At 41.5% G+C, this 25712-nt stretch overlaps 3 protein-coding genes across 4 annotated transcripts; 1 reads left to right on the forward strand and 2 right to left on the reverse strand.

Annotated features, from left to right (window-relative positions):
* Positions 1-203: 203 nt before the first annotated feature.
* Positions 204-4982, reverse strand: HMGN1 (high mobility group nucleosome binding domain 1). Its single transcript, XM_030946621.1, has 6 exons — positions 4830-4982; positions 4533-4565; positions 4401-4430; positions 4248-4298; positions 2356-2487; positions 204-1098 (listed from the first exon to the last, which is right to left on the reverse strand). The coding sequence occupies exons 1-6, from the start codon at positions 4842-4844 to the stop codon at positions 1051-1053; spliced, it is 309 nt and encodes a 102-aa protein (XP_030802481.1). The 5' UTR covers positions 4845-4982; the 3' UTR covers positions 204-1050.
* A 153-nt stretch (positions 4983-5135) lies between these two features.
* On the forward strand, positions 5136-10758 carry GET1 (guided entry of tail-anchored proteins factor 1). 2 transcript variants are annotated; one of them, XM_030945656.1, is made up of 5 exons: positions 5136-5264; positions 6933-7098; positions 7652-7719; positions 8949-9063; positions 9746-10758. In XM_030945656.1, the coding sequence occupies exons 1-5, from the start codon at positions 5175-5177 to the stop codon at positions 9817-9819; spliced, it is 513 nt and encodes a 170-aa protein (XP_030801516.1). In that variant the 5' UTR covers positions 5136-5174; the 3' UTR covers positions 9820-10758. The 2 variants fall into 2 exon arrangements, with proteins under 2 accessions (XP_030801516.1, XP_030801525.1); XM_030945665.1 differs by having other exon boundaries at positions 9749-10758.
* A 1059-nt stretch (positions 10759-11817) lies between these two features.
* On the reverse strand, positions 11818-23690 carry LCA5L (lebercilin LCA5 like). Its single transcript, XM_030954827.1, has 7 exons — positions 23528-23690; positions 20226-20740; positions 18974-19111; positions 17130-17223; positions 14367-14470; positions 13961-14078; positions 11818-12443 (listed from the first exon to the last, which is right to left on the reverse strand). Exons 1-7 carry the CDS (start codon positions 23688-23690, stop codon positions 11818-11820), a joined length of 1758 nt encoding a protein of 585 aa, XP_030810687.1.
* Between the last annotated feature and the right edge of the window lie 2022 nt (positions 23691-25712).

The raw sequence follows: 25712 nt of genomic DNA on the forward strand, positions 1-25712 counted from the left end.
GACTTTTTTTAAAGTAAACAGCAGCAGCACAAAGCTCTCAGCTTTCAAACTGCAAGTTTAGACTAACACTGCAATTCTCCACTCCCTGAACTGCCACCCATCTCTTTAAAGTACAGTTTTAACAACCTGAAGGACACAGTTACAAATCCAAACCACAGCACTCAGATTGTGAGTTCACAGTCAATGCAGGAGCTATGGAAACATCCTTTCATAATCAAGATTTATTTGGCTTTTGTTTGGTGATCACAAACACTATCAACAATTTTACAATTGTTTTTATTCACAGAGCTTTTTTTAATCTAAAAGCTAATTCTGTTTTTTTTCCTAGCACTATTTCAAATATTTTTCACTCAATCTTTGTAGACAAGCTGTCCTTGAAAACTAGATGTGAAGTTCCAGTATCTCAAATATTGACATAACAAGTTCCATCTGCCAAGCAGAAACTTTTACTTAAGACAGTATTTAAAGATATAAAATAAAAGTTTCCAATCTTTTGCATCACAGCTACAAAGTTGTTGGAAAAAAATAAAGCTGCAACTACCAAAAATAACTTTGTCACTGATATACATCACTCAGCAAGGAATCCACCACTAGGGAGCAGTTTTATTAGATAAGCAATTCTACTGATGGTACAACCATAGAGAAAGATAAATAACTAAAATGTTAAGACATTCTCAACACATCATTATGAATTCCAATGTCTGATCTGTGTTATGCTTCATTTTATAGGATAGAAAACTGTCCCTTGGAGTCTGTGGAACGTGAGGCTTCATCAAGGCCTCAATGCCCTCTCCTTAATTAACACACTGTTAATTTCTGGTTTCATAGAAAACAGACAACCAGTACATGACTTTACCACTTAAAAAAAGCATTTACACTTATCTAAATATGTAAAAAAATGGGTTGAGTCAGGATTCTCTCCTTTTTAAAAACGTGTTTTCTAGAACTACTAAAAAACTTGCATTTACAAAATAGTTGATAAAAATATTCCTCTGAATTGTACAAGAAGAAAGGTTTAAGGACCACCAGTTACAGATGTGGGAGCAGGTGTCACTCAGACTTCACTTCTTTCTCTGCAGCTGCATCAGGTGCTGGGGTCTGGAAAGGGGAAAAAAAACCAGAACACTTCAGTGCAGGAAGTTTTTAGTGGCTCTGATTAGTTTGGAGTGGTTTTAATGCACATTAAACCCTGCACAGAATAACCCTGACTTGTTCCTGCAGATTTCTTTTGGATCTGCTAAACCAAGCTGTCACCAAAAGGCTCCTTGGATCTACCAGGATGGATTGCAGGATGTTGATTTGTTACTAAACACACACTGCAAAGCATTTTAATTGGATTAATGCCTTTTTATGACAGAAAAAATCTTCAGCTTTTACACAGCTACAATTACATATGAGGTGTTTAGAAAATCCATGAGGTAACACTTCATGCCTTTAAATTTCAGTGCCACACTTCAAATATTCTTCAAATCTTCACCCTGTTTGAATTCTTAGCAAACAATAACATCCAGCAGGACAAACTCTTCTAGACTTTGGTATAAAATTACACCTGGAATTTTGGGTGGTGTGAGCAAGTTATCATCCATTCCTTGTAAATTTACATAATCTCTGCACCAGTGAACTAAAGGGACCCCAGATGGGAATGCTGCCAAATTTGGTTCCACTGCTGAAACTTTACAAGCACAAATGAAAAGACTGCAGTAATGCCAAAAATTGAGTCAGCTGAAGAACTCTCAGTTAGAGCACAGATTTTTCACACTGCAAGCTTGCAAATGACAAACTGTTATCCCAGAGTAAATCTGCTCCCTGAAGTACCATCCTGTACCTTCCCAAATAAAAACCAAAATATGCCACTGAACCAAAACCAAACCAAAATAAAAAACCAAAATACTCCACTGAACTCCTGAAAATGTTTGTCACAGAAACCTGACACCAACTCCAGGCCTGTTACCACACTTGTGTTTCATCCCTGCAGATCTTGGCCTAAATTTGTAACTATGTCTGCATTCCAGGAGTGTAATACAAAGTGGAGGATGCTCTAAGTGACCTGATCCATGACTCCAAAAAGTTCAGCCACTCTGGCACTGTGGTGCAGCCACGACTCACCTGGCACAGCAACAACTCATGAATTGTTGTACTTCATCCCTGCACCAACCTGTCCCTTCTCCCAGCAGGGTCTGTCAATGGCACCTCAACTTTGCCCACATCAACTCTGGGTTTTCACTCAAGATTCTTTCCAGATCCAAGAAAAAGAATATTTCATTTGTCAAGAAACTTTTGTAGCAAAAAAAAAAAAAAAACCCACCCCAACTGCTCAGTAACAGCAAAACCCAAACCCAGCCCTCCAAACTTCACCTCCTCAGTTTTAGCTTCCCCATTTTCTGCAGGCAGGTTGTCCTTTGTCTGCTCTTGGTTTGTCTCTTCTGTCTGTTTTCCTTTAGGCCCCTTCTTCCCCTTTGATGGAGCTTTCTTGTCCTCAGATTTATCCTACAATGAAATACATTTTCACTAAGTCAATTGTTATGACCTTCCAGGTAAACTTTGAAAACCGTAAAAAACACACAAAAAAGATAGATTTGTTAAGCTACCAACAACCCCTGATCACCCACTTATAAAATATTTCAGAATTACATAATTGCAACACACTGACTTCTATACTTGGAATGCCAAAATATATTCTTTTCATTAATATTTTAAAACCCCACCAAGTAACTCCATAATGAGCAAACTTCCCGCAACTGGAAAAAATACTGTGAGGAAAGTTTTAAAAACTGATAAAAGTTGATGCAAAAAAGGGTGGGTTTTTGAGGAATCAAATAAAAAAATCTTTGACTGTTAATAGCTTGAAGTAGTTTTAAGCAGAAAATGCAACACTGATGAGCAGCAGTAAGTGCAGATGCATCAGACACTGCAAAAAAAAAAAAGGAAATTACAACTTGGTAGCATTGGAAAGCTTCCCCAAATTCTTCAGGCTTACAGCCCCGAGAGTGGGAACACACTGATACTAAAACCACTGGAATGAAGGTGGGTTCCTCATCAGTAACTGCTTAAGAGGATTAATGCAATGAAAACATGAGGAAGTCTGCAAAGATGATGAGTTTATCTGAAATTAGAGAATCACAGAACAGTTTGGGTTGTGAGGGATCCTTAAAATCATCTCATCCAACCCCCAACACCTCCCACTGTCCCAGGCTGCTCCCAGTCCCAGTCTCCAACCTGGCCTTGGGCACTGCCAGGGATCCAGGGGCAGCCCCAGCTGCTCTGGGAATTCCATCCCAGCCCCTGCCCACCCTGCCAGGGAGCAGTTCCTGCCCAATATCCCATCCAGCTCTGCCCTCTGGCAGTTGGAAGCCATTCCCTGTCAGTCCAGCCCTTGGAAATTCTCTCTTCATCTTTCTTATCAACTCCCTCCAGGTACTGAAAGGTCACGACGAGGTCACCCCAAAGCTTTTAATCAACACATCACAAAGAAAAGCTTAAGATGACAAAGGAACACTTAACAACATAAGCAGCAGCAAGCCAACAGACACAAAGCCTTTTTTAACTCTCCCCAAAACCGAAGAATTTTACACCTCACTTATTTTCATTGTGAAAGCTGCGCTGAAAAATTCAAAGATCACTCGAAGCCACTTTCTTACACACAAACACCTGAAAGCTTGACCACGTGAATGGAAGCTCATGTGGTTTTTAAGTGGCTAACACAATTTTTTCCCTGTCCTAACACACTGTTTTAAAACATCAGTAGGTGTGTTTTATCCCCTCTTGCTAGACAGATGAAATACAACGCTGTGCACAGAACCATTGCATTTGGAAAAGTCCTCCAAGATACTCCAACTTTAACTGAGCACCACCCTGTCAACCAGAGCAGAGCAAACATCCCGGCCTATCCTTGGACACCTCCAGGGATGGTGACTTCACACCCTCCCTGGGCAGTTTTTCCAATGCCTGCCCAGCCTTTCTGTGAAGAAATTCCTCCTGATTTCCTAACGCAGTTGCTTTGACAGTCAGGTAGTTCCACCCAATATAACACGCATGGATCCGTGCCCACGCTTCCGTGCAATGCCTGGAGCTTAACAAGGCTCTACAGCCACACTGATGGAATGCACCTGTAAATACTGGCAAAAGCACATCAAAACAACACTTCAGCCAAGTTCCCACAGGGAATAAAACCATTCCAGCACGGTGCACCACGCGGGATGCCCCAAGAACCCCTTTCCTCTCCCTTCCCTTTTCCAATTCACTCTCACCTTTGCCGGTAACTTTTTAGGTTTCGGCTCTGCTTTGGCAGGCGCAGGTTTCTGGGGAGAGAGAACAAGTCAGGCGGGGATCCAGCCCTCGGGAACCCGTCCCGGGCACGGCCTCCCGCCCATCCCGGCAGGGCCCCGCCGCTCGGCACTTACCGCAGAGAGCCGCGCCGATCGCCGCTTGGGCTGGGGGGAGACACGGACAGACACAGGGACAGAAAGAGAAGGGCGTGAGGGGCGGGCGGGCCGGGCAGCCCCGCCTGCCCCGCCGCCCTGCCCGCTCCTTACCTCCTCGGGGGCGTCCCCGTCCGCCACCGTCACCTGCAACACACACGACGCGTCAGCGAGCGGGGCGGCACCGGCCCCGGCCCCTTCCCGCCCCTTCCCGGACCGCGAGTCTCGCCGAGCCCCCCCCCGAGCCTCCCACACCCCCTGCCCCCTCCCCGGCACAAGGGGAAGGCGCCGGCCCCCGGTCCCGCCCGCCGCACCGGAGCCCGCGGCGCGGCCGCTTCCCGCCGAGCCCGCTCCCCACACGCCCCCAGCCGTCCCCTCCCGGCGGCTCCGCTCGCTGCCGCCCGCCTTCACCTTCCTCTTGGGCATCTCGAGGCTCCCGGCCGCGACCCCCGCGGCTGCGGCTGCGGCTGCTCGTGTGGCGCGGCTGCTCGTGTGGCGCGGCTGCTGCTGCGAGCGAGCGCTGCTGCTGCGGCCGCCTGCGCGCCCCAGCCCGGCTGCGCAGCGGGAGCCGCCGCCCCCTCCCCATCCCAGCAGCGCCAGCGGCGCCGCAACAGGATCCAGCCGGATCGGCGCGCGCCCCGCCCCGCGCGAGCGCACCGCCTCCCCATTGGCCCGCCCGCGTCACGTGCCGTGCGCGCGGCCCCGCCTGCCCTCGGGCGGGCGCTGTGAGGCGGCGGCGGCGGCGGCGCGGGGCCCATGGCGGAGAGTGGCGCCTGGCTGCTGGTGCTCAGCGCCGTGTTCCTCTGCAACGCGCTCAAAATCCTGCTGCCCTCCTGCTCCTCCCTCGTGAGTGATGGCGCCGGCGGGGAAGCGGGAGGATAGCTGGGAGGGCACCCCAGGGAGCTGGCAGGGCGTTAGGGGGGGTTCTCCCAGCCCATGGGGAGCGCTCCCGCGGAGCCGGCGGGGACGGGCAGGGTCTCGTCCTGCTGCCGGCCTTGCAGAGGAGAGGCTGGTGCTGGAGATGGTGGAGCACAGCCCCGGTTTCTGCGGGATGAGTTACCGATGTGTTCCGTGATGCTCCTGAGCCTCCAGCCCCTGGGATGCATCACGGAATCATGGAAAGGTTTGGGCTGGAAGGAACCTTAAGGATGATCGGCTCCCACCCCCCTGCCGCGGGCAGGGATCCTTCCTGCGGGCTTGGCTGCTCAGAGCCCCGTCCAGGCTGCTCTGAACTCCTCCAGGGATGGGGCAGCCACAGCTTCCCAGTTTTCGGGGTAGGAATGACGGCTTTGCTCAGTCTTGCGTGTTTTCAACAGATGGACGTGCCCGTTGTTGAGATGGGAGATCAGTGGATGCGGAGATTAAGGAGTTAAGTCATTGTAGGAATAAATCTCAATAATCTTAGCCGCTGATCAGGGTGCCCCTGTTCTGATCTGAAGCATTCCTGTGGAAGTGTGGATAATGGAATTGAGGACAAATAAACTCTGTGCTGCCAGATAAACTCACCTGTGTACAAAGATGCTGAAATCTCTGTCGCTCTGCTCTGCCATGGAAATAACTTCACTGGCACAGAGATCATTGTGTACTGTTAAAAATGGACAAAAATCCTTTAAACCTTAAATCACTCTCAGCAGTTTGGGAAGCTGAACTCAGTGTTTCATCACTCATGAGTGATGAAAGAGCCATTTGAGGAGAGGCTTAGGGCATTTGGTTCCTTCAGTGTGGAGGAGGCTGAGATTGGGATCTGCAGCTCCTCTCAAGGGACAGCACCCAGGGAGGGATGCAGCTGGGCCAGGAGGGATTTAGGTTGGATTTAGGGAAAGGTTCTTCTCCCAGAGGGTGCTGGCACTGCCCAGGCTGCCCAGGGAATGGGCACAGCCCCGAGGCTGCCAGAGCTCCAGGAGCCTTTGGACAGGGATGCCCAGGGTGGGATTTTGGGGGGTCTGGGCAGGGACAGAGCTGGGACTCAATTCTTTGTGGGTCCCTTCCAACTCGGGATATTCTAAGATTTTCTGAAGATCTTTGCTCAGCTTTCTGTTGTGGTTTAAGGCTGAAGATGGTGTTAATGCTCTCACTGTCTGCAGGCCTGAGAACAGCATCCACGGGGAAATAAATTACACGTGTCTTAGGGAAGCTGGAAGATTTGCTAAGGACAGCAATAAAAAGATTTTGTGTCCTTGTGCCTGCATTTCTATGGCAGTCACAGTTCATGAACTGACAAGCAGGTGGTGCCTCAAGAAAAGAAATTAGGAAAGTAAAAGGAAGGGAGAAAATGTTGGAATGCTTGGCTGCTGGAGCTGGAAATGGGAAAGATCACAGAATCATTTAGGTTGGAAAAAACCTTCAAGATCATTGAGTCCAGCTTGAGGCTGTTTCCTCTTGTCACCCAAGGATTTCCTGCATCTCAATGAAAGGGCCTTTTTTATGGGAGGCTTTTGAGATCATACTTTATACACACTAAAGCAAATCAGTGGAATTCTGGACCAGGAATTGATCATTTCCTTCACTTCTCAGATATCCAGGCTGTTGCAGAAGGATGCAGAGCAGGAATCCCAGATGAGAGCAGAGATCCAGACCATGAAGCAGGAGCTTGCCACCATCAGCATGATGGATGAGTTTGCCAGATATGCCCGGCTGGAGAGGAAGATCAACAAAATGACTGACAAGCTCAAAACCCACGGTACAGTGCTCCCTGTTCCAAAAGGAAAAACATTTTCTGTTTCTGAAAAGCTGTCAAGAGTGTTTTCAGCTTTAAGTATTTATCCTTCAAACTTGCCTTCCCCATCTCACTCCTTTTCCTTTTCCTTTTCCTTTTCCTTTTAATTTCCTTGAAATCTCCTTTCCTTGAAATTTCCTTTTTCCTCTCCCCTCCCCTTCTCTCTTTCTTTCTCTCTCTCCTTCTTTTTTTCTCCCTCTTTAAACTATTTGAAGAGCTTACCTGTGTCTTTCCAGGAATTTCCTGGGCTTCAGTCTGTCATTATTTATTCTTTCTCAGTGTTGCCCATCACTGAATCCTGTTTTGAGTAAGTCAAGATAGAAATTACAGTGTAATACAGAGCTGGCAGTTTTTTGTAGAAGGGTGTTTTTAATATAGCTATAAATCATTTGGGAAGAGATTTTTAAACAGGGTAATGTCCAGCCTTAAAGAGTGAAATATTAAAAAATTACTAGTTTAATGTAATTATAATTCATTATTATAAGCAATGGAAACGAATATTTTTTTTCTTTAACAGTGAAAGCACGAACTGCCCAATTAGCCAAAATAAAGTGGGTCATAAATATTGTATTCTACATATTACAGGTAAGTAAATGTTTTGTTATGGATGCAACTTAACCCAAATCATCAGTAGTGTTACAATTCTCTCCTGGTTTATTGGTCCCTATCTGGTCACTCAGGGCTCCCCCAGCCCAGGGAGGAGCTGGAGCTGCTGCAGAGAGCCCAGAGGAGGCTCCAGGATGAGCAGAGGATGGAGCAGCTCTGCTGGCAGGAAAGGCTGGCACAGCTGGCATTGTTCACCTGCACAGGAGAAGCTTTGGCCTGAGCTCAGGGTGGCCTTGCAGGGCCTGCAGGAGCCCCAGGAAAGCTGGAGAGAGGCAATTTCCAGGGGATGCAGGGACAGCACACAGGGAATGGCTTCAAGCTGAAAATTTACAGGTTTAGATCAGATATTAGGAACAATTCCTCCCTGTGAGGGTGGGCAGGCCCTGGCCCAGGGTGCCCAGAGCAGCTGGGGCTGCCCCTGGATCCCTGGCAGTGCCCAAGGCCAGGTTGGACACTGGGGTTGGAGCAACCTGGGACAGTGCAAGGTGTCCCTGCACTGGCACTGAAGGATCTTTAAATTCCTTCCAGCCCAAACCATTCTGTGATTCCAAGGACACAGAGCTTGTCAAACAGAAAGAATTTCTGCAACTGGAAGGGAAATGATAAGTTCTGGTAGTTGAGGATGGAAGGAGTTTAACTTTTATCTCAACTCTGTGTTTCTGATTTTGAGGGGACAAGATTGAAGTTTGTCTTAGCTGTTTAATCACTGGGGTTTTTTAATATTGGCCCCAAATCCAGGAAAGTTCTGCTGCATGTGAATGTAATTCTGGCTTTGAAACCAAAACACACTTCTGCTGAGGATGCAAATCTCCACCTACAGCTGCCACACATTTCCCCACAGTGCCTCATCAGATTGTCTGAGTAGTTATGCCAAGAATTTGCTAACAAGGATGGCAGTGGTCAGCCTGAAGATTTCCTTAGGGGACTGTTGAAGTGAGTTGCACTCCTTGTAGGCAAAAATTCAGGCTAAAAAGGGGCATCAGAATTTTAACAAATGCTATGATAGTGTTTGACTCTGCTGGATTGAAAAGAGGCTCTTGAAAGAAAGATCCCCCTGCAACCTCCTAATACTGTGTATAAATTTAAGGTCATATAAAATCTAAAAATATTTTGAAGAAGATAAAATATCAAAGAAACAATTCCAGATAGCACTGGGAATGTATTTGATGTGTGTTATTATCCAAACTAATAAAAAATCCCCATTCCAGGCTGCCCTGATGATCTCTCTGATCTGGAAGTACTACTCTGAGCCCGTCACCGTGCTTCCAAGCAAGTGGTTGGCTCCCCTGGAGCGCCTGGTGGCCTTCCCTACAGGAGTGGCAGGTGAGGAAAGGGACATGGCCAAGCCCCAGAGCATCCAGGGATTAACAGCAGCTGCTTCTCTGACACCCAGAGCACAGGGTTCAGGTATTTCAGCAGCTCTTCCCTGTGTGCTCACTTCTGATTCCTTGAAGTGCTCACAGAATTTTTTCATTTTTATTTCCACCCAAACAGTGCACTGCCCTTCTCTGTTGAATAGATCCTGGGGAAGATTTAAATTAGAAAATCAGAAAATCACCCAAAAGGGAGTTTTCTTCACAGGTGTGCTATGAATAACTATGTACTTACAAAACAACTGATTTCAATTTCAGAGGAAATTTACTTTTTACATCTCTCAAATCCTGAATTTAGGTTCAAGCAAAGCAGTCTGCCAGGACTTAAACTTAGGTATTTTCTCTTGGGTCTGTAGCAGATGGTTTTAGCTCTGGGGTGCACTCACCACACTTGAGCTCATATTTGTGTGTTTGGTGCTCTTTTCCCAAGACAATCCAGAATTTTTTGTGAGCAGCGTTGATTTATCTCTCATCTCTTGTATCTCCCTTTTGTATGTGAAGAATTTATTCCTGTTGGCCTCATGAATTCTGAGCTTCATGTTTTTTACACTTCCAAGGTTGTTTGCAGCTGCACAGGTTCCTGAGGGTTATTGATCCAACAGCTTCAGTTGTGGTTTTTCCCTGTTTTCCAGGAGGTGTGGGCATCACCTGCTGGCTCGTGGTCTGCAATAAAGTTGTAGCCATCATGCTGCACCCCTTCAGCTGAAGGAATCCCAGCAAGCCATGGACTCCCCAGCTGTATTTACATAATCACTGTTTTAAATTAATTAAAAAAAAAAAAAAGGGACAGTTATCTTTCATGAGACAAGGTCTGAGACAATCCTTGTTACTCCATTTGGGTATCTGTCAGTCCTTTGGATTCTTTTGATTTCACTTCCCAGAGTTTGTCTTTCATTTTGGAAAGAACAGCACTGCTGGTTATAAAACCTCATTTTGGGTTTAGTCATGGCAGAACCATAAGGTTTTGTCATGGCCTGTTGTCACAAACATCTAAAAGTGCTGGATTTGTGGCTTTAAATTGGAAATGTGCTGGCTTTAGGAACTAATTTGGGAGCTTGGCTGTTTCTTTCTATAAAATATGGAAGCTTCACCCTGAGGTGGGATCATGTTGGGTGGTGCAGAGGGCAGAGGTTGTTTGCTTGGGGCAAAAGAGAATTTCCTGGTTTTTTTCACCCTAAAATCATAATATTCTTGAACTCTCCTTAAAAATAGATGAGTTAAATCAAGATTTTTATCTCTTGAGAGGTTTTTTCAGCTGCCAAGCACAGGCTGCTGTCAGAGAAGGAGAAGACAGTGCTGTTCCTGCAGGGGGGATGCTGATGGAGCTTCCCACTCTGGAATTCCCACAGGAATGATCCCTCTGCTATTCCAGGGCCTTTTCCTCCCTGCAGGAAGGGAAGGAAAGGGCCAGGACCCCTCCAAAATTGGCACTGCCTTTAAAAACCAGTTCAAAAGGTCAGGTTATGTTGTGTGTATATGTATGGATTAAATATTTTTGTTTGTTTTAATGTTAATTTAAAAATTGGGATTTTATATTAGGTATTGCATTTAGCCTGTGTGAAAATAAATATCAAGGAAAAAATATTGTGATTGAATGTTATGTAAAATTGTGATTTTATTAAGGAAATAAAGCTTTTCAACCCATCTTAGTTTTTTTCATCTCTTTTTTAATGTTAACTGCAGTTTTCCTAAACAACCCACAAAAACCCCAAATAAACAAACCCAAAATGGCAAAACAAATCCCAAACTCACCAAAATCCAAGCCAAAACAACAGCCCCTGTCTTTGTGCATAAGGAAATACTGTTTGAATCAACTCAACTAAATAATTGTTTTAATTATTTGAAATGTTGCTACAACAGGTTCAGCTCTGAATGTCTTTGTCATCTTTAAAAACTTTTGTAGTGTAATTTTGGACATTTTTAAACTGCTACTGCCTTTAAAAATTAACAGAATGCCCCAATTTTTTCCAAACTTCACATGAATTAAGCAAGTATTTAATAAATTACTGTGAGGAACAAACCACAATCTTCCTCCCCTTGCTTACATAACCTTAAACAAGGATTTTTAGAGGCTTTTTGGGGACTGGCTATGCCTGACTTCTCCAAAACAATGCTTTCCTCTTGCACATTCATCTCTGCATGTCAGCTGGGGAAGTTACCAGGCAAACTGCTTTGATAAGTTCCAACAGAGGGAAAGAATGAGGCTTTAGAGGTTTCTAATGCTCGTGAAAACAATGTGGGAGCAAATTATTATCTGTGAATTCTGGAAGCTGTTTGGGGAGTGAAGGAACTAAAAAAGTGTTTTCTTTCATTGCATTGTTGGTGCTCACCCAGCAGTGAACCTTATGAAAGCTGGGTGCTCATGTCAGCAACTGACAACCACCCAGCTCCCAAATTCCAGCTCCTTGGGAATGCAAAAACCTGGAAATTCCTAAACAAGGACTAACTTTTACCTGGTAACAGGAAAAATGATAAGGAATTCTTAATCCAACACGTTTTTGTGGATACACACCAAGCACAGAATGTGTTTTTTATGACAACTGATTGGATTGTTTTGGAAAAAAGTCATGGAAAGCAATTGCCAGTGCTTGTAAGGTTTAATAAACATTGAATGAAAGTAAAACATTTGGTTTGTAACAATTGAATGTTTAAACCTTCTAAAGGTAAGCTATGAGGAGTAAGTGTGGAGTAACTGGAGCTGGTTTTAACGAGGAGAGTTGGCGCCTGGCATGGAGTTTGGGATTTGCCTTGCCCCCCTCACTTGTCTGCCTTCACCCTTGTGCTGCTGGAGCTCCAGGAGTTTTCTCCTTGCAAACATTCCTCCCCAGAGAGCTCCTCCATCAGGTGTTCCTTCCACTGCACAGGTGCTGTCCTGCCAGCCCAGGGGGGTTTGCCCAAAGGAAGGTTCATAAGCCCCAAAGGAGATTTTCCCCCTGGGCACAGCAGTGTCACTGCAGCTCTGCCCTGTCTGTCTCTGGCTGCTCAGGCAGCTTTTCCCAAATCCTGTTTTGCATTTGGCACCTGAAGTGTGGAGCCCCTGGGGCAGATTCTCAGCAGCCCCTGAGAAGATGTATTTTTTTTTCAGCCTGGTGGGGTCTTTGCTTGGACTTGGACCTTCACTCCTGGCGTTCTTTTGCTGCTCATGGGGCTTTTTCTCTTCTTTTAAAACTTCTTCCACTGCCTCTCCCTCTTGATTGTTCTTTTTTACTCTTTGAGGACTTTGTTCAGATTTCATCAGAGTTTTCAACTCCTGTTTAAGAACCTCTGTCTCTTTTTCCATTTCTTTAATAAATTCTGAAAATTTGCATTCTTCCATCAGCAGTTTGCCCCCTGAAATATTGTAAGGTTTAAGAACATGAGGAATTATGAAGCTTTAAGAAGAGCAAGTATCACATCCTTATTTCACTGCTTCAGTTACTATAGATGGTATTTCAAATACCATCTCTAATAAATACAACAGAACAGCATGGGGCAAGATTAAAACAACATCATTCTGCCACTGAATCCAGGTTCATATCTTTATTTTTACTTTTTTTTCATGATGTTGAATTTAGTTAAATGGATTTAGCTGCCATTATGTACAGCAATGGCTAAATACAGTGCCAGAAAAATTATGTACAATGCAACAGAGAGACCAAGTGAGATCTGAACTCTTAATTGTCACATTCTGGCTTTTAAGTGGAACTTAATTCACAACAGAGTTGCTTGTGTGGAGCAAAATATTCAGCAACTCTCTCACCTGGGAATGAGGGGGTTCCATTTTTCAGTAGGAAAAAGGAATATTTGTGCAGAAATGCCATTTATCTGTGCAGGGAATGACTTGTAATGGGTCCTGTGCTCTACAGAGACTCACAGAATACCCCAAAATGAGATATAATCCAAGCTTAAAGGGGAAATAAGAAGTTGCAGGAACTAAAAAAGCCAAGTAAGGCTTCAATAAAAGTCTACTATCAGTGAGAGAAACTCAGATTTCACAGATTTTCAGAGGGAGCACTGTAAGACCTGTGTTTTCTGGCAGTTTTAAAAGGGCATTTTAAGACAAGTGCTAATTTTGGGAGGCCCTGGAAATGCTGCAGGCTGAAAAGGCAGAGCACAAACCTGAGGAGTTCACACGTGCCAGGTCACAGGGATGGGACCTGGCATCACCTGTTCCACCTGGGCAAATGTGGGACCTGGAGGTCTCCTGTCACTTGGGACATGTTTAGAATGGTGGCACTCACACCTTTTCTTTTCCTAAAAGCCTTAAAGGAAGTAACAGGAATGTTTCTAGAAAGAAACACATGAATGAAGGAACAGCAGAGCCTTTTCCTCTCCTCTGTTCTACAGAATTTCTTCAGAATAAAGATGATTACAGATGAGTCCCTTGCATGTAACTTTTCCATGAGAACACAGTGGCTGAGTTTTCCATAAAATCTCTTTCCAGGGATCATTAATGAGGAACTGCTCCCAGCCCTCATAGTCCTTTTCCCTTTCCAGCCATGGAAATAGGTTCACATCAGTGATGAAGATTTCCAGCTTTGAGATCAGGGTTTGATTAGTGAGGATTAACACTGCTAATTATCCTGTTACAGACAGAACACTGAATTTTTACCACCCTGAGCTTTGGGAGAACAGCAGGGTGGAGATGCCCCATCCTGCAGAGCAGCTCTGCTCTCAGTGCAGCACCACCAGCAGCTGCATTTTCCAACCCAGACAATTCTGTGTTTTCAGTGACACCTCATTCATCATTTGGAGCTGGCTCCTGTCTGCCAGGTGCCAGTGAAGGGCTGTCAGAACCACATAAATTACCAAAACTTCTGCTAATTTGCAAAGATCAGGTGAATTTCTGAGAGAAACATTAAACCTACCTCTGTGTGTCCTGTTTGAAGTTTCTGGTACTTTCTTGGTTGCTTGCTTTTCTTTTTTACCCTGAGCATCTGAGCACACTTCCTTTGCTTTACCTTCTCCACCCTTATCTTCTCTGTTCTACAATTGGCAATTAAAGGTAAAAAAATAACGAGGGTATGCTTGTTTAGTGACTTTTAAAAGCACACAATCAGTGCAATACTTATAAAAAGATTAGTAATTTCCATTGCTGTTACATTATATTTTGCATCACAGCATTATTTCTGTACTGGAATCACACTCATGCAAAATCCCCATCCTAGATGATGGCTCAGGCTATCCAGTCACATTACTGCAACTTAGGGAATAAAATACACCTTAGCTGAGAGTTTTAACAGGGGATTGGATTTGGATCCAGATCTTTCCCACCTTTTTTTGCTGGATTGGATTTTTTTCTGTTTCCTGGTGCTGAGACAGCAGCAGTTCTCTAAAACTCTCTTTATCTACTTGCACTGATTTGTTTACTCTCAGACCTGTTGAATAGGACAAACATTAGCAATACAGTTATCTCTGAATTAGGTTGGTGATATAAATAAAATATATCTCTGACAACTGACAATACTGGTATGTGACCAAGAATTTTAACTTTTTTTTTTTAATGCATATCCTAATGCCCTTTAAAAATAAATAATTTGTTCTGCCGAATCCATAAATGCTGAAACTGGACACAAACCTGAATTTATGAGCCTTGTACATCAGTGCATCCTAAACATAAGTATATACATAAATATATAAATAAAAATATATTACTAAGTATATTTTCAGATAGAACATGTAAAGTCAGACAAGTGTGTCTATGCCCCAGAGCCCACAAGGGCTTAATTCTTGCTTCCATTCTAGTGTACATTTGAGAGGTCTGCTATGAAGCCTCAGAGTTCAGTTTCCTAAATTTGGATCTTTATGGAACCCAGCTCACGGGAAATGCTCAACACTGTTTGAAATATCAGCAGTCTTTGGAAGATATTATGTTAGCAAAATTAATCCACAAACATCAGAGTTTTATGTCCAAAAAGGAGACAGAGGAGTCCTTCTACTTTATTGGAATAAAGGGAGAGGCCATGGGGCATTCCCCTGGGATGTCTCCAATTTTTGGAGGATGCAGCCTCCTTTTTTATCCCAATTTCCTGCCTGCAATTCCCTTCTCTCTTTCCCCAGTGGCTGAGGTACTTGAGAGGTACAGACTGCCCAGAATGCCTGGTACCAAAGATTTCTCTCTAATGTATAACCCTCCTTTTAAATTTTTAATTCTTATGGAATTCAGGGGTTTTTCTTCCTCATTGTTTCATCTTTCAATGTCTAATTTCGTTTATCAGCAAACCTAAAGTTTATTTGTAAAAGCAAAGAACTTTTCCCGTTCATCAATCAGTGGAATCCTTCCCATTGTTTCTTTTATCTCCCAGTGCTGGTTTTATCTCCCAGCAGACCCACAGCTTGTTTGTAAAGACAAATCCACTGTTCCTCTCAATTCCAAGGGTGTGACTGAATGAGATGTCCAGAGAAACATGGATGTAAGATGGACAAGGTGAGTATATTGTTCCTTTATTATTGGAATAATTTTGACACGAGCATAGCAGCTGAGAAAATTGTTGCCACCAGAGCAGCAAAAATGGGATCTTATTCCCAGTTTTGAGCTCAGAAATCAAAGGATAAAACGCATAGAAACGCACAAAAATGGAGCCCTCCGGGTGCTGGCAGCAGGGCGGTGAAAGGGATGCCGGTGAGCAGCCTGGAGTGACCCTGGCGATGCGGGAGGAATTAATTGGGTTCCAGGAGCTTCTGGAGCTTTTCCAGCCAGGAGTTCCCCGGCACTGGGACCAGGGGGCGCTGCCCCTCCAGGTGAGCGGCCGGAGCTGCGCGATCCATGGCTCCATCCAAAAAAATCCGTTCCAGTTACGTGCACAGAGCTTTCCGGACACCTAAGGAAGCCTCCCTCCTGCCATTTATCAGCCCCGTTAAAAAACCCAGCTCTAAATTTCCTGCTGGCTAAAAATAAACTTTTGTGAACGTCAACTAGAAAAGAATGACCTGAAGAGGCGACTCTTCAGCAATCTGCTAAAGGAAAATTCAAGTCAATAGTGAAAAGGAAAACAAATTGTCAGCAATTCCAGCTCTGGGTTTCCAAATCCATGAACTGGCAGAGAATGAAACATTTTGCTAAAAATTCCAGAGGACTGGGCGACTTTGCTTGGAAGCTTTTCATTACAAAACAGAATTTCTCTCTCCAACAAAGCTCCCTTATCTTGCTTAAAGGAAAGAAGAATTTAAATAATAACAGTGGTTCAATGTACCATAACTGAATAGCAATATTCAATTTATATTGAATAAAAGGCCATATGTGAGTAATTTTTTTTTAAAGGTAATTATATGGTGTAACTAAAACAGGAATTCAGAGTTTTATAAAAAATGTGTATGACTTGGGATGAGAACCAGGAATATGTGTTTTTCTTAATTTTACACCTTGAATTACCAATCTTTTCCCTGTAGTTCACTGGTGGTTTAGGCAGAGTGAATGGGTTTGCAAAGGCAATGAAGAGGAAAGAAATAAACAACTGAGTGTGGTAAGATTTTGTATTGCTGCCATGATTTGAGGAATTCTGTGGGGAGCATTTCCAGCAGACAGGTTTGCTGAGGGCTCTTTGGTACCCACATGAAGGAAGTTCTGATTGCTGCTTCACTTTAGGAGCAGCAATACCTGATCAGTGTTTTCAAGAGGTACCTCAGCCCGGGAAGTCCATGTTTAGATCATCCCATCCCAAATTCTGGGTGTAGTGGAGGCAAACTGGGGCATCTCACACAGCTCTGGTTGGTTTTAATCAGCTGAATCCCACTCCAGGCAGCTGCCCTTGGAATGTTGGACAGCCAAGACTGCATGGAACAGATATTTCTCCCCAGTATCTATGAGCATCCATGTGAAAGAAATATTCTTCACTAAAGAGCTCTTTCTTCCTTGGTAGAACTTAATTTATGTTGTTCTTTTCTATCATTCAAGCCTTTAAGCTTCCTGAACCTTTTCACCTTTTCAGCCCACACAAAGGCACTACTCTGGCATTTAATTTGGAATAAACCTCCCAGTTCTAAAACAGTGGAAGTGTCCCTTAACTGAACAAGAGAAGGAGATGATTACAGACATACTTTGGTCATTAGGAACCCAATCACTTCTGTCCCTCAGGGCTTTTGGCATCCGATTTGCATAAATATTCTGTACATAAAGCTGCCGATCCTTTTCCTAAGAAGAAATAAACACTATTAAGCTTCTAAAATGCATTAAAAATTAATTTTTACCTCCTTGATTTTTCCATGCTGGGTGAAACCCATCAGGGATTTCACCTTTTGCCAGACTCACGTGGTCCTTGTCATATACATTTTCCAGAATAAATATATTTTGCCTTTACTTCCTCTTTTTTGTTGATTAAAAAAAAAAAAATTTTACTCAGTGCCCTTATCATACGCTCAGTTGCTTCACAACCTGTTGCTCTGGTGGTGACATGAACTCCTGAGGCACATTTTGACATTTATTTAGCAAGATTCCTCTTTCCTTAATGAAATCTTCCTTGAACACAGAAAGCAGACCTCAGTTACACTCTCACCACTCAGTTAGAGTCAGTCAGTCCCACTGACTCAGTCCCACTCCCATTATTTTTTTTCAGTGGGAAAAAAAGAGGAGCTTCATTTATTTGGGAAAATTACAAGTTATCCTGGAAGTGGAATGGTCTGAAATAAGACAGGTGCATAAAACTATAAATTTGTGAGGATAAACTCTGTTCTGGCACAGAAATAAAGTTGATAATCATGTCTGGTCTCCTCTGTGGTAAATCAGTAGAAGATTTTGTGGATCTATATAGAAAATTCAGAGACCTGGATGCACAGAAAACTGTGTAGAAAAGAGATGAAACAGAACTATTTTAGAGAAGAGTTAAGGTGAGAATAATTTGGAATAATTTGCATTTTGGGACAGTTTTATATTAGTGTTCCTGAGATTATAATTGTTCCCATCTCCCAGATCTGCAGGTCCAGGAGGAGATCAGACTCTGACAGGGAAAAAAAGCTCAGCCAAGTACCAGGAGGAAACTTCTGCACCTTTTATAGGGAAGAGGGATAAACAACATCCCTGTGCAGAAATCCATGAGCCCTCAGGAACTGCCTGTCCTGCCCTTCACAATGTCTGGGAAATCTCCCCTTAACAACATCTTCCACAGATATTTGATTCCATTTAGGAAGAGAGCTCCCCAATGGGATCACCTTGACACAGAAATATAGAAATAAGTGTATTTTAACAGTGTTACAAACACAGTTCTGAAAAAGCCACAAGGGGTTCCAGGTTTTCTGGAATGTGCAAAGGTTTTCTTCATTACAACTCATGTGGTATCCCATTCCTGGCAGTTTTGGCTTTAAATCCATTTAGTTTTTCTGTATGTTTGATTTACAAGCATTACAAAAAGTGCTGAACTGGACCTATTTATCCCAAAATCATTTGTCTAAAAATGAAACTGGAATTTAAGCAAACTCTTGAAACATTTCCACAGGTCTTTTTGTTAAATTCTAGTTTTGCAGGCTGTGATATTTGGCTCATTTTGACTTGTTTCTGTGAGGGAGCTCATTTAAAGTGAGTAGATGAATATATCTGACCCCAATCTGGCAAAATGGTAACATATTGGCCAAATTGTGGATTTTGGTTACATTTCTGATGCATTAATCTCTGTTTCAATTCATTATTGACCTACTTCTAACAAATAGACGCCACAATTATGTCAGTATTTTACATTTCTGGCTTTTTTAGTAGATTATAGACTCAAGCAGGAAACCAAATTCTATTAGTAAATACTGTAAAAGAAGCAAAATTAAAAACCAAAGAAGAAGAAGAAAAATAAAAGCAAAATAAGAAAAGCAAAGAAGAAAAAGAAAAAAAGAAGGAATAGGTAACATTAAATACTTGAATTTTACTGTAGAGACAGAAACCTGGATAAAACCTGGAATACCTTAATTTTTTGGTGAACAATGTTAATTTCCATTAGCAATTTCTTTGTGGTCATTGTAGCTTCCAGGAGCTTTCTGCTCTCACTTGCCAGCTGACGACTAAAGGTGCTGCTGTTCAGCTTCAGCTGCATTTCCAGACTCTTAAAAAAGGGACAGATTTTACCATTCTCAGTGGGACAGTTGGAAAACTTCAGATCTTGACTGATTTAAAATATAAGTGTGCTAATATAAGGAAATTTAAGCTCATAATTATATACAATAACAGTTATTATCTTCTAATTATAGCAATATAAATAATATTATAGTTCTATATAGTATATAATAGTAATATAATAGTATTTGTTTATTTATAGTAATATAAATAATACATATAGTAATATAAATATTATTATAAAGTATTGTATGTGTTGTAAACAATATTCACATATTGTAAACAATACATGAAACTATATTGAAGTATCTGAAAATTAATTTCAAAGTAAGGAAAAAAATATTTTAAACCTGTTTTCACTGAACAAAAGAAAAGGTTTTCGCATTCAATCATAAAAATAAGGCTGTACATTACCTTTCTGATGGATTAATTAATACAACTATCTTTGAGAAATGTTAAGGCTTTCTATTCACAGAGACCTTTAAACTGTAGCAGAATAAGGAGGCTTAGTGTAAATGAAAATTTGGTGATTTATTGGGTTTTTTATCCTCAGAACCCAGGGCCACGCATTGAAATTCCAGTGCCTAAAAGTATCAGGTGGACACCCAACCCTGTGTGATTTTATAGTTTCTCACTCCTGGTAACAGAGAGTTTTTAAAAGACAGTCTGAATTCAGCTGTTCATATTTACAGTTTCTCTTAAGATTTCCTGGCTCTTTATTTAATTCTATTCATAACAGACCCCATAGGAAATAGAAATGAATTCCTGGAGGACCATGGAAATTTCACTCTTCCAGTTTTGTAGTAAAAATTGTGTTGCTGTCTTTTTTGTGCTGGGGTCAGTGAGAGTAAAGGAACATGAGATACTAAAAGGAGATGAATTATCTCCTCTTGGACTTCCTTACACTCAGGAGAGCACTGGATTAAACAGCATCCAGTGTTACAGGATTATATCAGAATCACTCATCTGATAAGAAGCAGCCAAAACTTTTCCACTATTCCTGCACTGAAACCTCTCCTGCTCGATGATCCTTGTGATTCCCTCCCAATTTTGGATATTCTGTGACCCTACATTCCACAAATACAACAATTTGCAGGCATTACCTGTATCCTCTCATCCTTTGCCTCCAGTGTTTCATTAAGGACTGACAACCTGCGATTCAGCTCCTCCTTCTCTGCCAGATCTTTGTCCTCTGTCAGCACAGCCAAAGCCTTCAGATCACCTTTAGTTCTCCTCAGGTCTGCTTCAACTTTTTTCAGCGCCCTGGCTGTGTTTTTCTCGGCCTCCTGGGACATTTTCAGGAGGCTCCTGAGCTCTCTCATGTCGCTGCGATGCCCGGCCAGCAGCTCCTGCAGGTGGCTCTGTTTGTCGCTGTACCTTTCGATGGCCTTGGTGTGCTGCCGGTTCAGCTCTTTCAAAGCCAGGTTCTCGAAGCTCGACGCCTCGATTTTCTTTCGCAGGTCGAATATTTCGTTCTTCAGCTCTTTGATTTTGTGGATCCTGGCTGAGGATATTCTCTGGGCAGTGGCGTTTTTCTCGTGGTAAAGCACCCCGCTCTGCAGGGGTGAGGAGGAGGAGTTCAGATTGGAGGCGTTTGCAGCTGGGCACTTCTTCCCTCCTGCGTTGAGATCAGAGAGAATTGGCATTGAGAGACAGAAATTACTGGAGACAAATCAATCACTGTGTGCTTTTTCTGCTCACATAAACTCCTACTACTAATTAACTACTACTCCTAAACTGCTCATCCAACTACAGAATCGTGGTTTCTTCACAAAATGTTCCCAAAATTCTGATGTTCAATGAGCAGCCTGATCTAGGGGGAAGGTTCCCTGCTCATGGCAGGGGGTGGAACAAGATGATCTTTAAGGTCACTTTCAACCCAAACCATTCCAGGATTGTGTGATTCAAATGATTCACAGATAAATGCATCCAATGTTTTATATCTCTGTGTCTTTCTGTGGCTGCAGTGGACCACAGCTAGCAGCCAATGGAAATAAATCAATGGAAATCAATTTTCAATCCATGGAAATCAATTTTCTTCCTTTCTTCCTACACTTCACTAATGTAGCCACAACCTGATGAACCCAATTCAGAATCTACACCTTGAATAGGGGTATGATAAAAAATAAACCCAAACAAACAAACCACCAAAAAACAACAGAGTCATTTACAGGTCTGCAAGGACTCAAAAACCAACATGCTCCCAACAGCACATGGCTGAAATCCCTGCAGCTGGGATTTCCAACCAGTTTTCTACAGCTTTCCAGTCAGCTTTGAATTCAACTACATTTTAAAATAAACCTTAAATGCTCATTGCATAGAACAGGTGTGCAGTTGTCTATGTGGCTTTTAAACAGCAATTAAAATACATTAATGTGCTACTTCTCAGCGTGTTCCTGCCATTTGCTTCTCCTTATGGCCAGGATTCTGGCTGAATTACTCTCATTTGCTTCTCCTGAAGCAGGATTAGAATTTAAAAATGTTAAAAACTGTAAATCTGAGTGTGTTGCCCTTTTTCAGGCATATATTCAGTTTCACTACAGCTCTCATGGCATTTCTGGCAGTATTTTGCTAAAAAGTTTATTATAATTTATAGATCACCTGATATTTTATGGATAAAACAGGCGAGGTCCTGACTTAAAAAAACACCAGAATAAAAAGACAGATCTTTACAAGAACTTCTGTTGAATCCAATATTTTCTGTAGCAGTTCCACTGCAGAAATACTACAATAAGACCACAAATATTGCCACACAAGTATTTGCAAAATTACGTTATCTTACTATTTTATTTTGTCAAAAAGGACGGAGAGGATGGGAAAAAAGGGCAAATACTTTCTGCAAAAGCTGTCAGAAGTACTGTAAAATGTATTTCATTTCACTAGTCACAGACAAGCAAAAAAGAAACACTTTATCCAAATAATAATAATAATAATAATAATAATAATAATAATAATAATAATAATAATAATAATAATAATAATAATAATAATAATAATAAAATTATAATATTATATATACAAATATATACATAAATTATCCACCACAGGTAGAGGTCAATAATGATTTTTTGTTAACTAGATATAAAAAATGTCATTATTTTTTCTGATCCAGTACTTTCATGCCAGTATAACTTCTTGACTTCAGCATATAATAGACATTATAACAGAGACAATCACTGGTTCTGGTTTTTTTTTGGATTGATTTCCATCTTGTAACTTTGGTAAATCAAGAGGAAATTTTGAAGCTCAGCAGGAAAAGGGTTGCTGGTTTTCCACTCATTTTTGTGATGTGGCCTGGTAGGATTTAAGGATTTAAGAAAGGATGGGTTGAGATGGGAAAAGATGCAGACATGGAGAGATTCCTGACTGTTAACAGTGGCATAAATTCCCTGTCCATTTCCATCTTCCTTCTCTATGCTCATTCCATCGAGGCACAAACTCCTTTCACAGGATACACCACGACCCAGCTGGCCACAAAATGACTGTTTTCTGGGCAAAACTGACACTTTTGTGCATTCTTTTTACCCATTTTCCTCAAGAAAAGCTTTTGCAGACTGGCCAGGTGATGCATGTTCAGAGACCAAAATGTGGCAGAGCCATTGTCAGGTCCTTGGGTTAAAGATGATGAATGAGGATTGCCAGGGGGCTCCCACATCCCAGGTGATTCTCCCTTTGGATCACTGAGATTTGTGGGATATCTCTTTCTCTTCCCTCCCCTTACTGGTGCTTGAAATAGAATTTATTATATCTATAAATTTTATTTATATATCTATAAAATTTATAGGGATATAAAGAATGTATATATTTTTATATATATAAAGAATATATGTAATATGCATACAATATAACATATATATAAAACATATATTATATAATATATCTTATTGTATAATACAATATATAATATATAATATATATTATATATTATAGGTATTGTATACTATATATTTATATAATTATATATCTATAAATATATATTTTCTATAAAATATATATTATTTATATATACAAAATTATTATATATTTTTATATAACATTTAATATTATACATAATATATAATATAATATAATATAACATAATATAATATAATATAATATAATATAATATAATATAATATAATATAATATAATATAATATAATATTATAATATAATATTATATTATATTATATTATATAATATAATATGATATTATATTATATTATATTATATTATATTATATTATATTATATTATATTATATTATATTATATTATATTATATTATTATATAACAATCCTCTCACTGAAAAACTGTTGTCCTTGTCTTGCTAATTATCAAAAAAAGCCAAAGAGAGGGAACAATGATATTTCTTAAGAGAGTCTCATACTACCAGAAATATCTCATACTACCAGAAAACAAATTTACCTTTTTTATCACCTTGGGCATAGAGATACAGTCCATATTTCTTTCTTTCCTTTCTTGTCTTGTCCTTTTTCTGTGTTTCTCTCTCTTCAGTTCCTGGTGTTCCTAAATGTTTGCCTCCTCTGACTCTTTCAGGGTCAATCACTGAAAAAGCTCTTGGAATCATCACTGGGAGAATGTTCACTTGTGTCTCCTCCAAGAGGTCACCACCCTACCTGGGATTTCACAGTATTTCATGTCATAAAAATATCATTAATCACATTTTTCAAGAATTAGACAGCAAAGCAGATCACAAAATTAACTAATCCCTTAAAAACAGCACAAACATCACCTTAGCTGCCAGATGAACACTCTAAGCAGAGGATATAGAAGAACCTAAAATTATTTTAATATGCTTGTAAAAAGCATGTATTTAGCATAAAATAAATAATTCTAAGTAATTTTCTAGGTATTTCTGAATAACTGTTATGCTTCTTTTTCTTTTTCTTTGTTTTTTAACTTTTTTCCTGCATTTTTTTCCCTTGCAGAGGCTACTGGGAAGTTCAAGAACAGATCAGTTTATTCTCCTGGCAGAATTATTTAAACAATGTAGTTCTGGTAAAAATCATTTCTTGGGATATGGCTTGATGCCCATTCAATTTTCTTATTATGTTCCAATCCACTTCAGGTGAGGAGAGGCAAGTTTTGCCTTGAGCCACAATTGTGGAAAGGAATTGGTTTCTAAACATATCTGAAAACGAGATTAAAACACAAAAGAGGTTAAATGTTGGGACCCAATGTGATAATTCAACTTTTATTTCTTGAATAAAAGGAAAAAAAAAATAGAAAAGTAGGAAAATATTTGCTAATAGGGGGTTTTGAGAGTGGCCATGTCACATTCATCTCATAGCAACAACAGGGCCACAGAGAAATTCATCTTTGCTCCCTTAAAATTCATTTATAAACAAAGAATCTTACTCTCAGTAGAAGGATAAATTGTATATTTTGGGGGTCTAAAAGGAGCATGGCAACTGTGGAAAGGAAATTTGAGGGGGATTAAAATGGTGTTTTAGTTCAGAGGGGTTTTAACATGTCCCCTTCACTAACAAAATATGAAACTATTTTCTTAGACCCTTCTAATTCCTTTGTTGGCTTTTTTGCTTGGTGCTGGCATTTTATTTTAAATTAAATTTCTTAAATGGGAGAGGGGAATCACATAGCTCCCAAAGAAAATTAAAAAATGTAATTCAGGATTGCACAGAACACTTTAGGCTGAATCACAACAGTTTCATTACTCTTAATTCCTTTGCATGAACAGTTTTTCCTTGTGGAATACTGAGGAATGCCACAGTCCTGCTAAATCTCAGGCAGTGCAATAACCCACAAGAGATGAGAAATCATATTTTGAGCATTAGGCAAAGCCCAGGTTGATTCACAGATCTGTATTTGTGTTAAAATTTGATTTGGCACTGCCAACACTTTCTAGGCAAATTGTCTTTAAAGCAAATTACCTAAAATGAAACCTAAAACTACTGCTTTAATTTGTTTTGATTAAAAAGTGTGGCCTAAATCTGCTCATCCAGAGCAGCTGTTGAGAAGTAAATAAAATAGAGGAGAAGACAGGAAAACCAAAGGTGAAGCAGAAGAAACAGAGATATGAAAGATACTGCAGTAGAATTATAAAGGGGAGGGCTGGAATGGACAAACTCCAGGAGAATTTATGTTGAAAAGGTACAGGAATAAAAATAATTAGGGCCAAATTCCTGTGTTGAAGATGAAAATGTCCTGGCACCCTGTCAGTGTCCACTGGCACACAATCCCACACCCAGCCCCATGTCCTGGCAGCTCCTTCAATGTCCCAAAACCCCAAACCCAGCCCCATGTCCTGGCACCCCATCAGTGTCCCAGGACACAAAACCCACATCCAGCCCCATGTCCTGGAACCCCTCAATGTCCCACAGCCCCACACCCAGCCCCATATCTTTGCAGTCCCCTCAGTGTCCCAAAACCCGCACCCAGTCCCATGTCCTGGAACCCCCACAGTGTCCCAAAATCCCACATCCACCCCTATGTCCGGGCAGTCCCCTCAGTGTCCCAAAATCCCAAAACCACCCCCATGTCCTGGCACCCCCTCAGTGTCCACCTGGACACACAACCCCAAACCAGCCCCATGTTCTGACAGTCCCCTCAGGGTCCCAAAACCCCACAT

This window comes from Camarhynchus parvulus, chromosome 1 (assembly GCF_901933205.1).
Source record: "Camarhynchus parvulus chromosome 1, STF_HiC, whole genome shotgun sequence".
Lineage (NCBI taxonomy): Eukaryota > Metazoa > Chordata > Aves > Passeriformes > Thraupidae > Camarhynchus > Camarhynchus parvulus.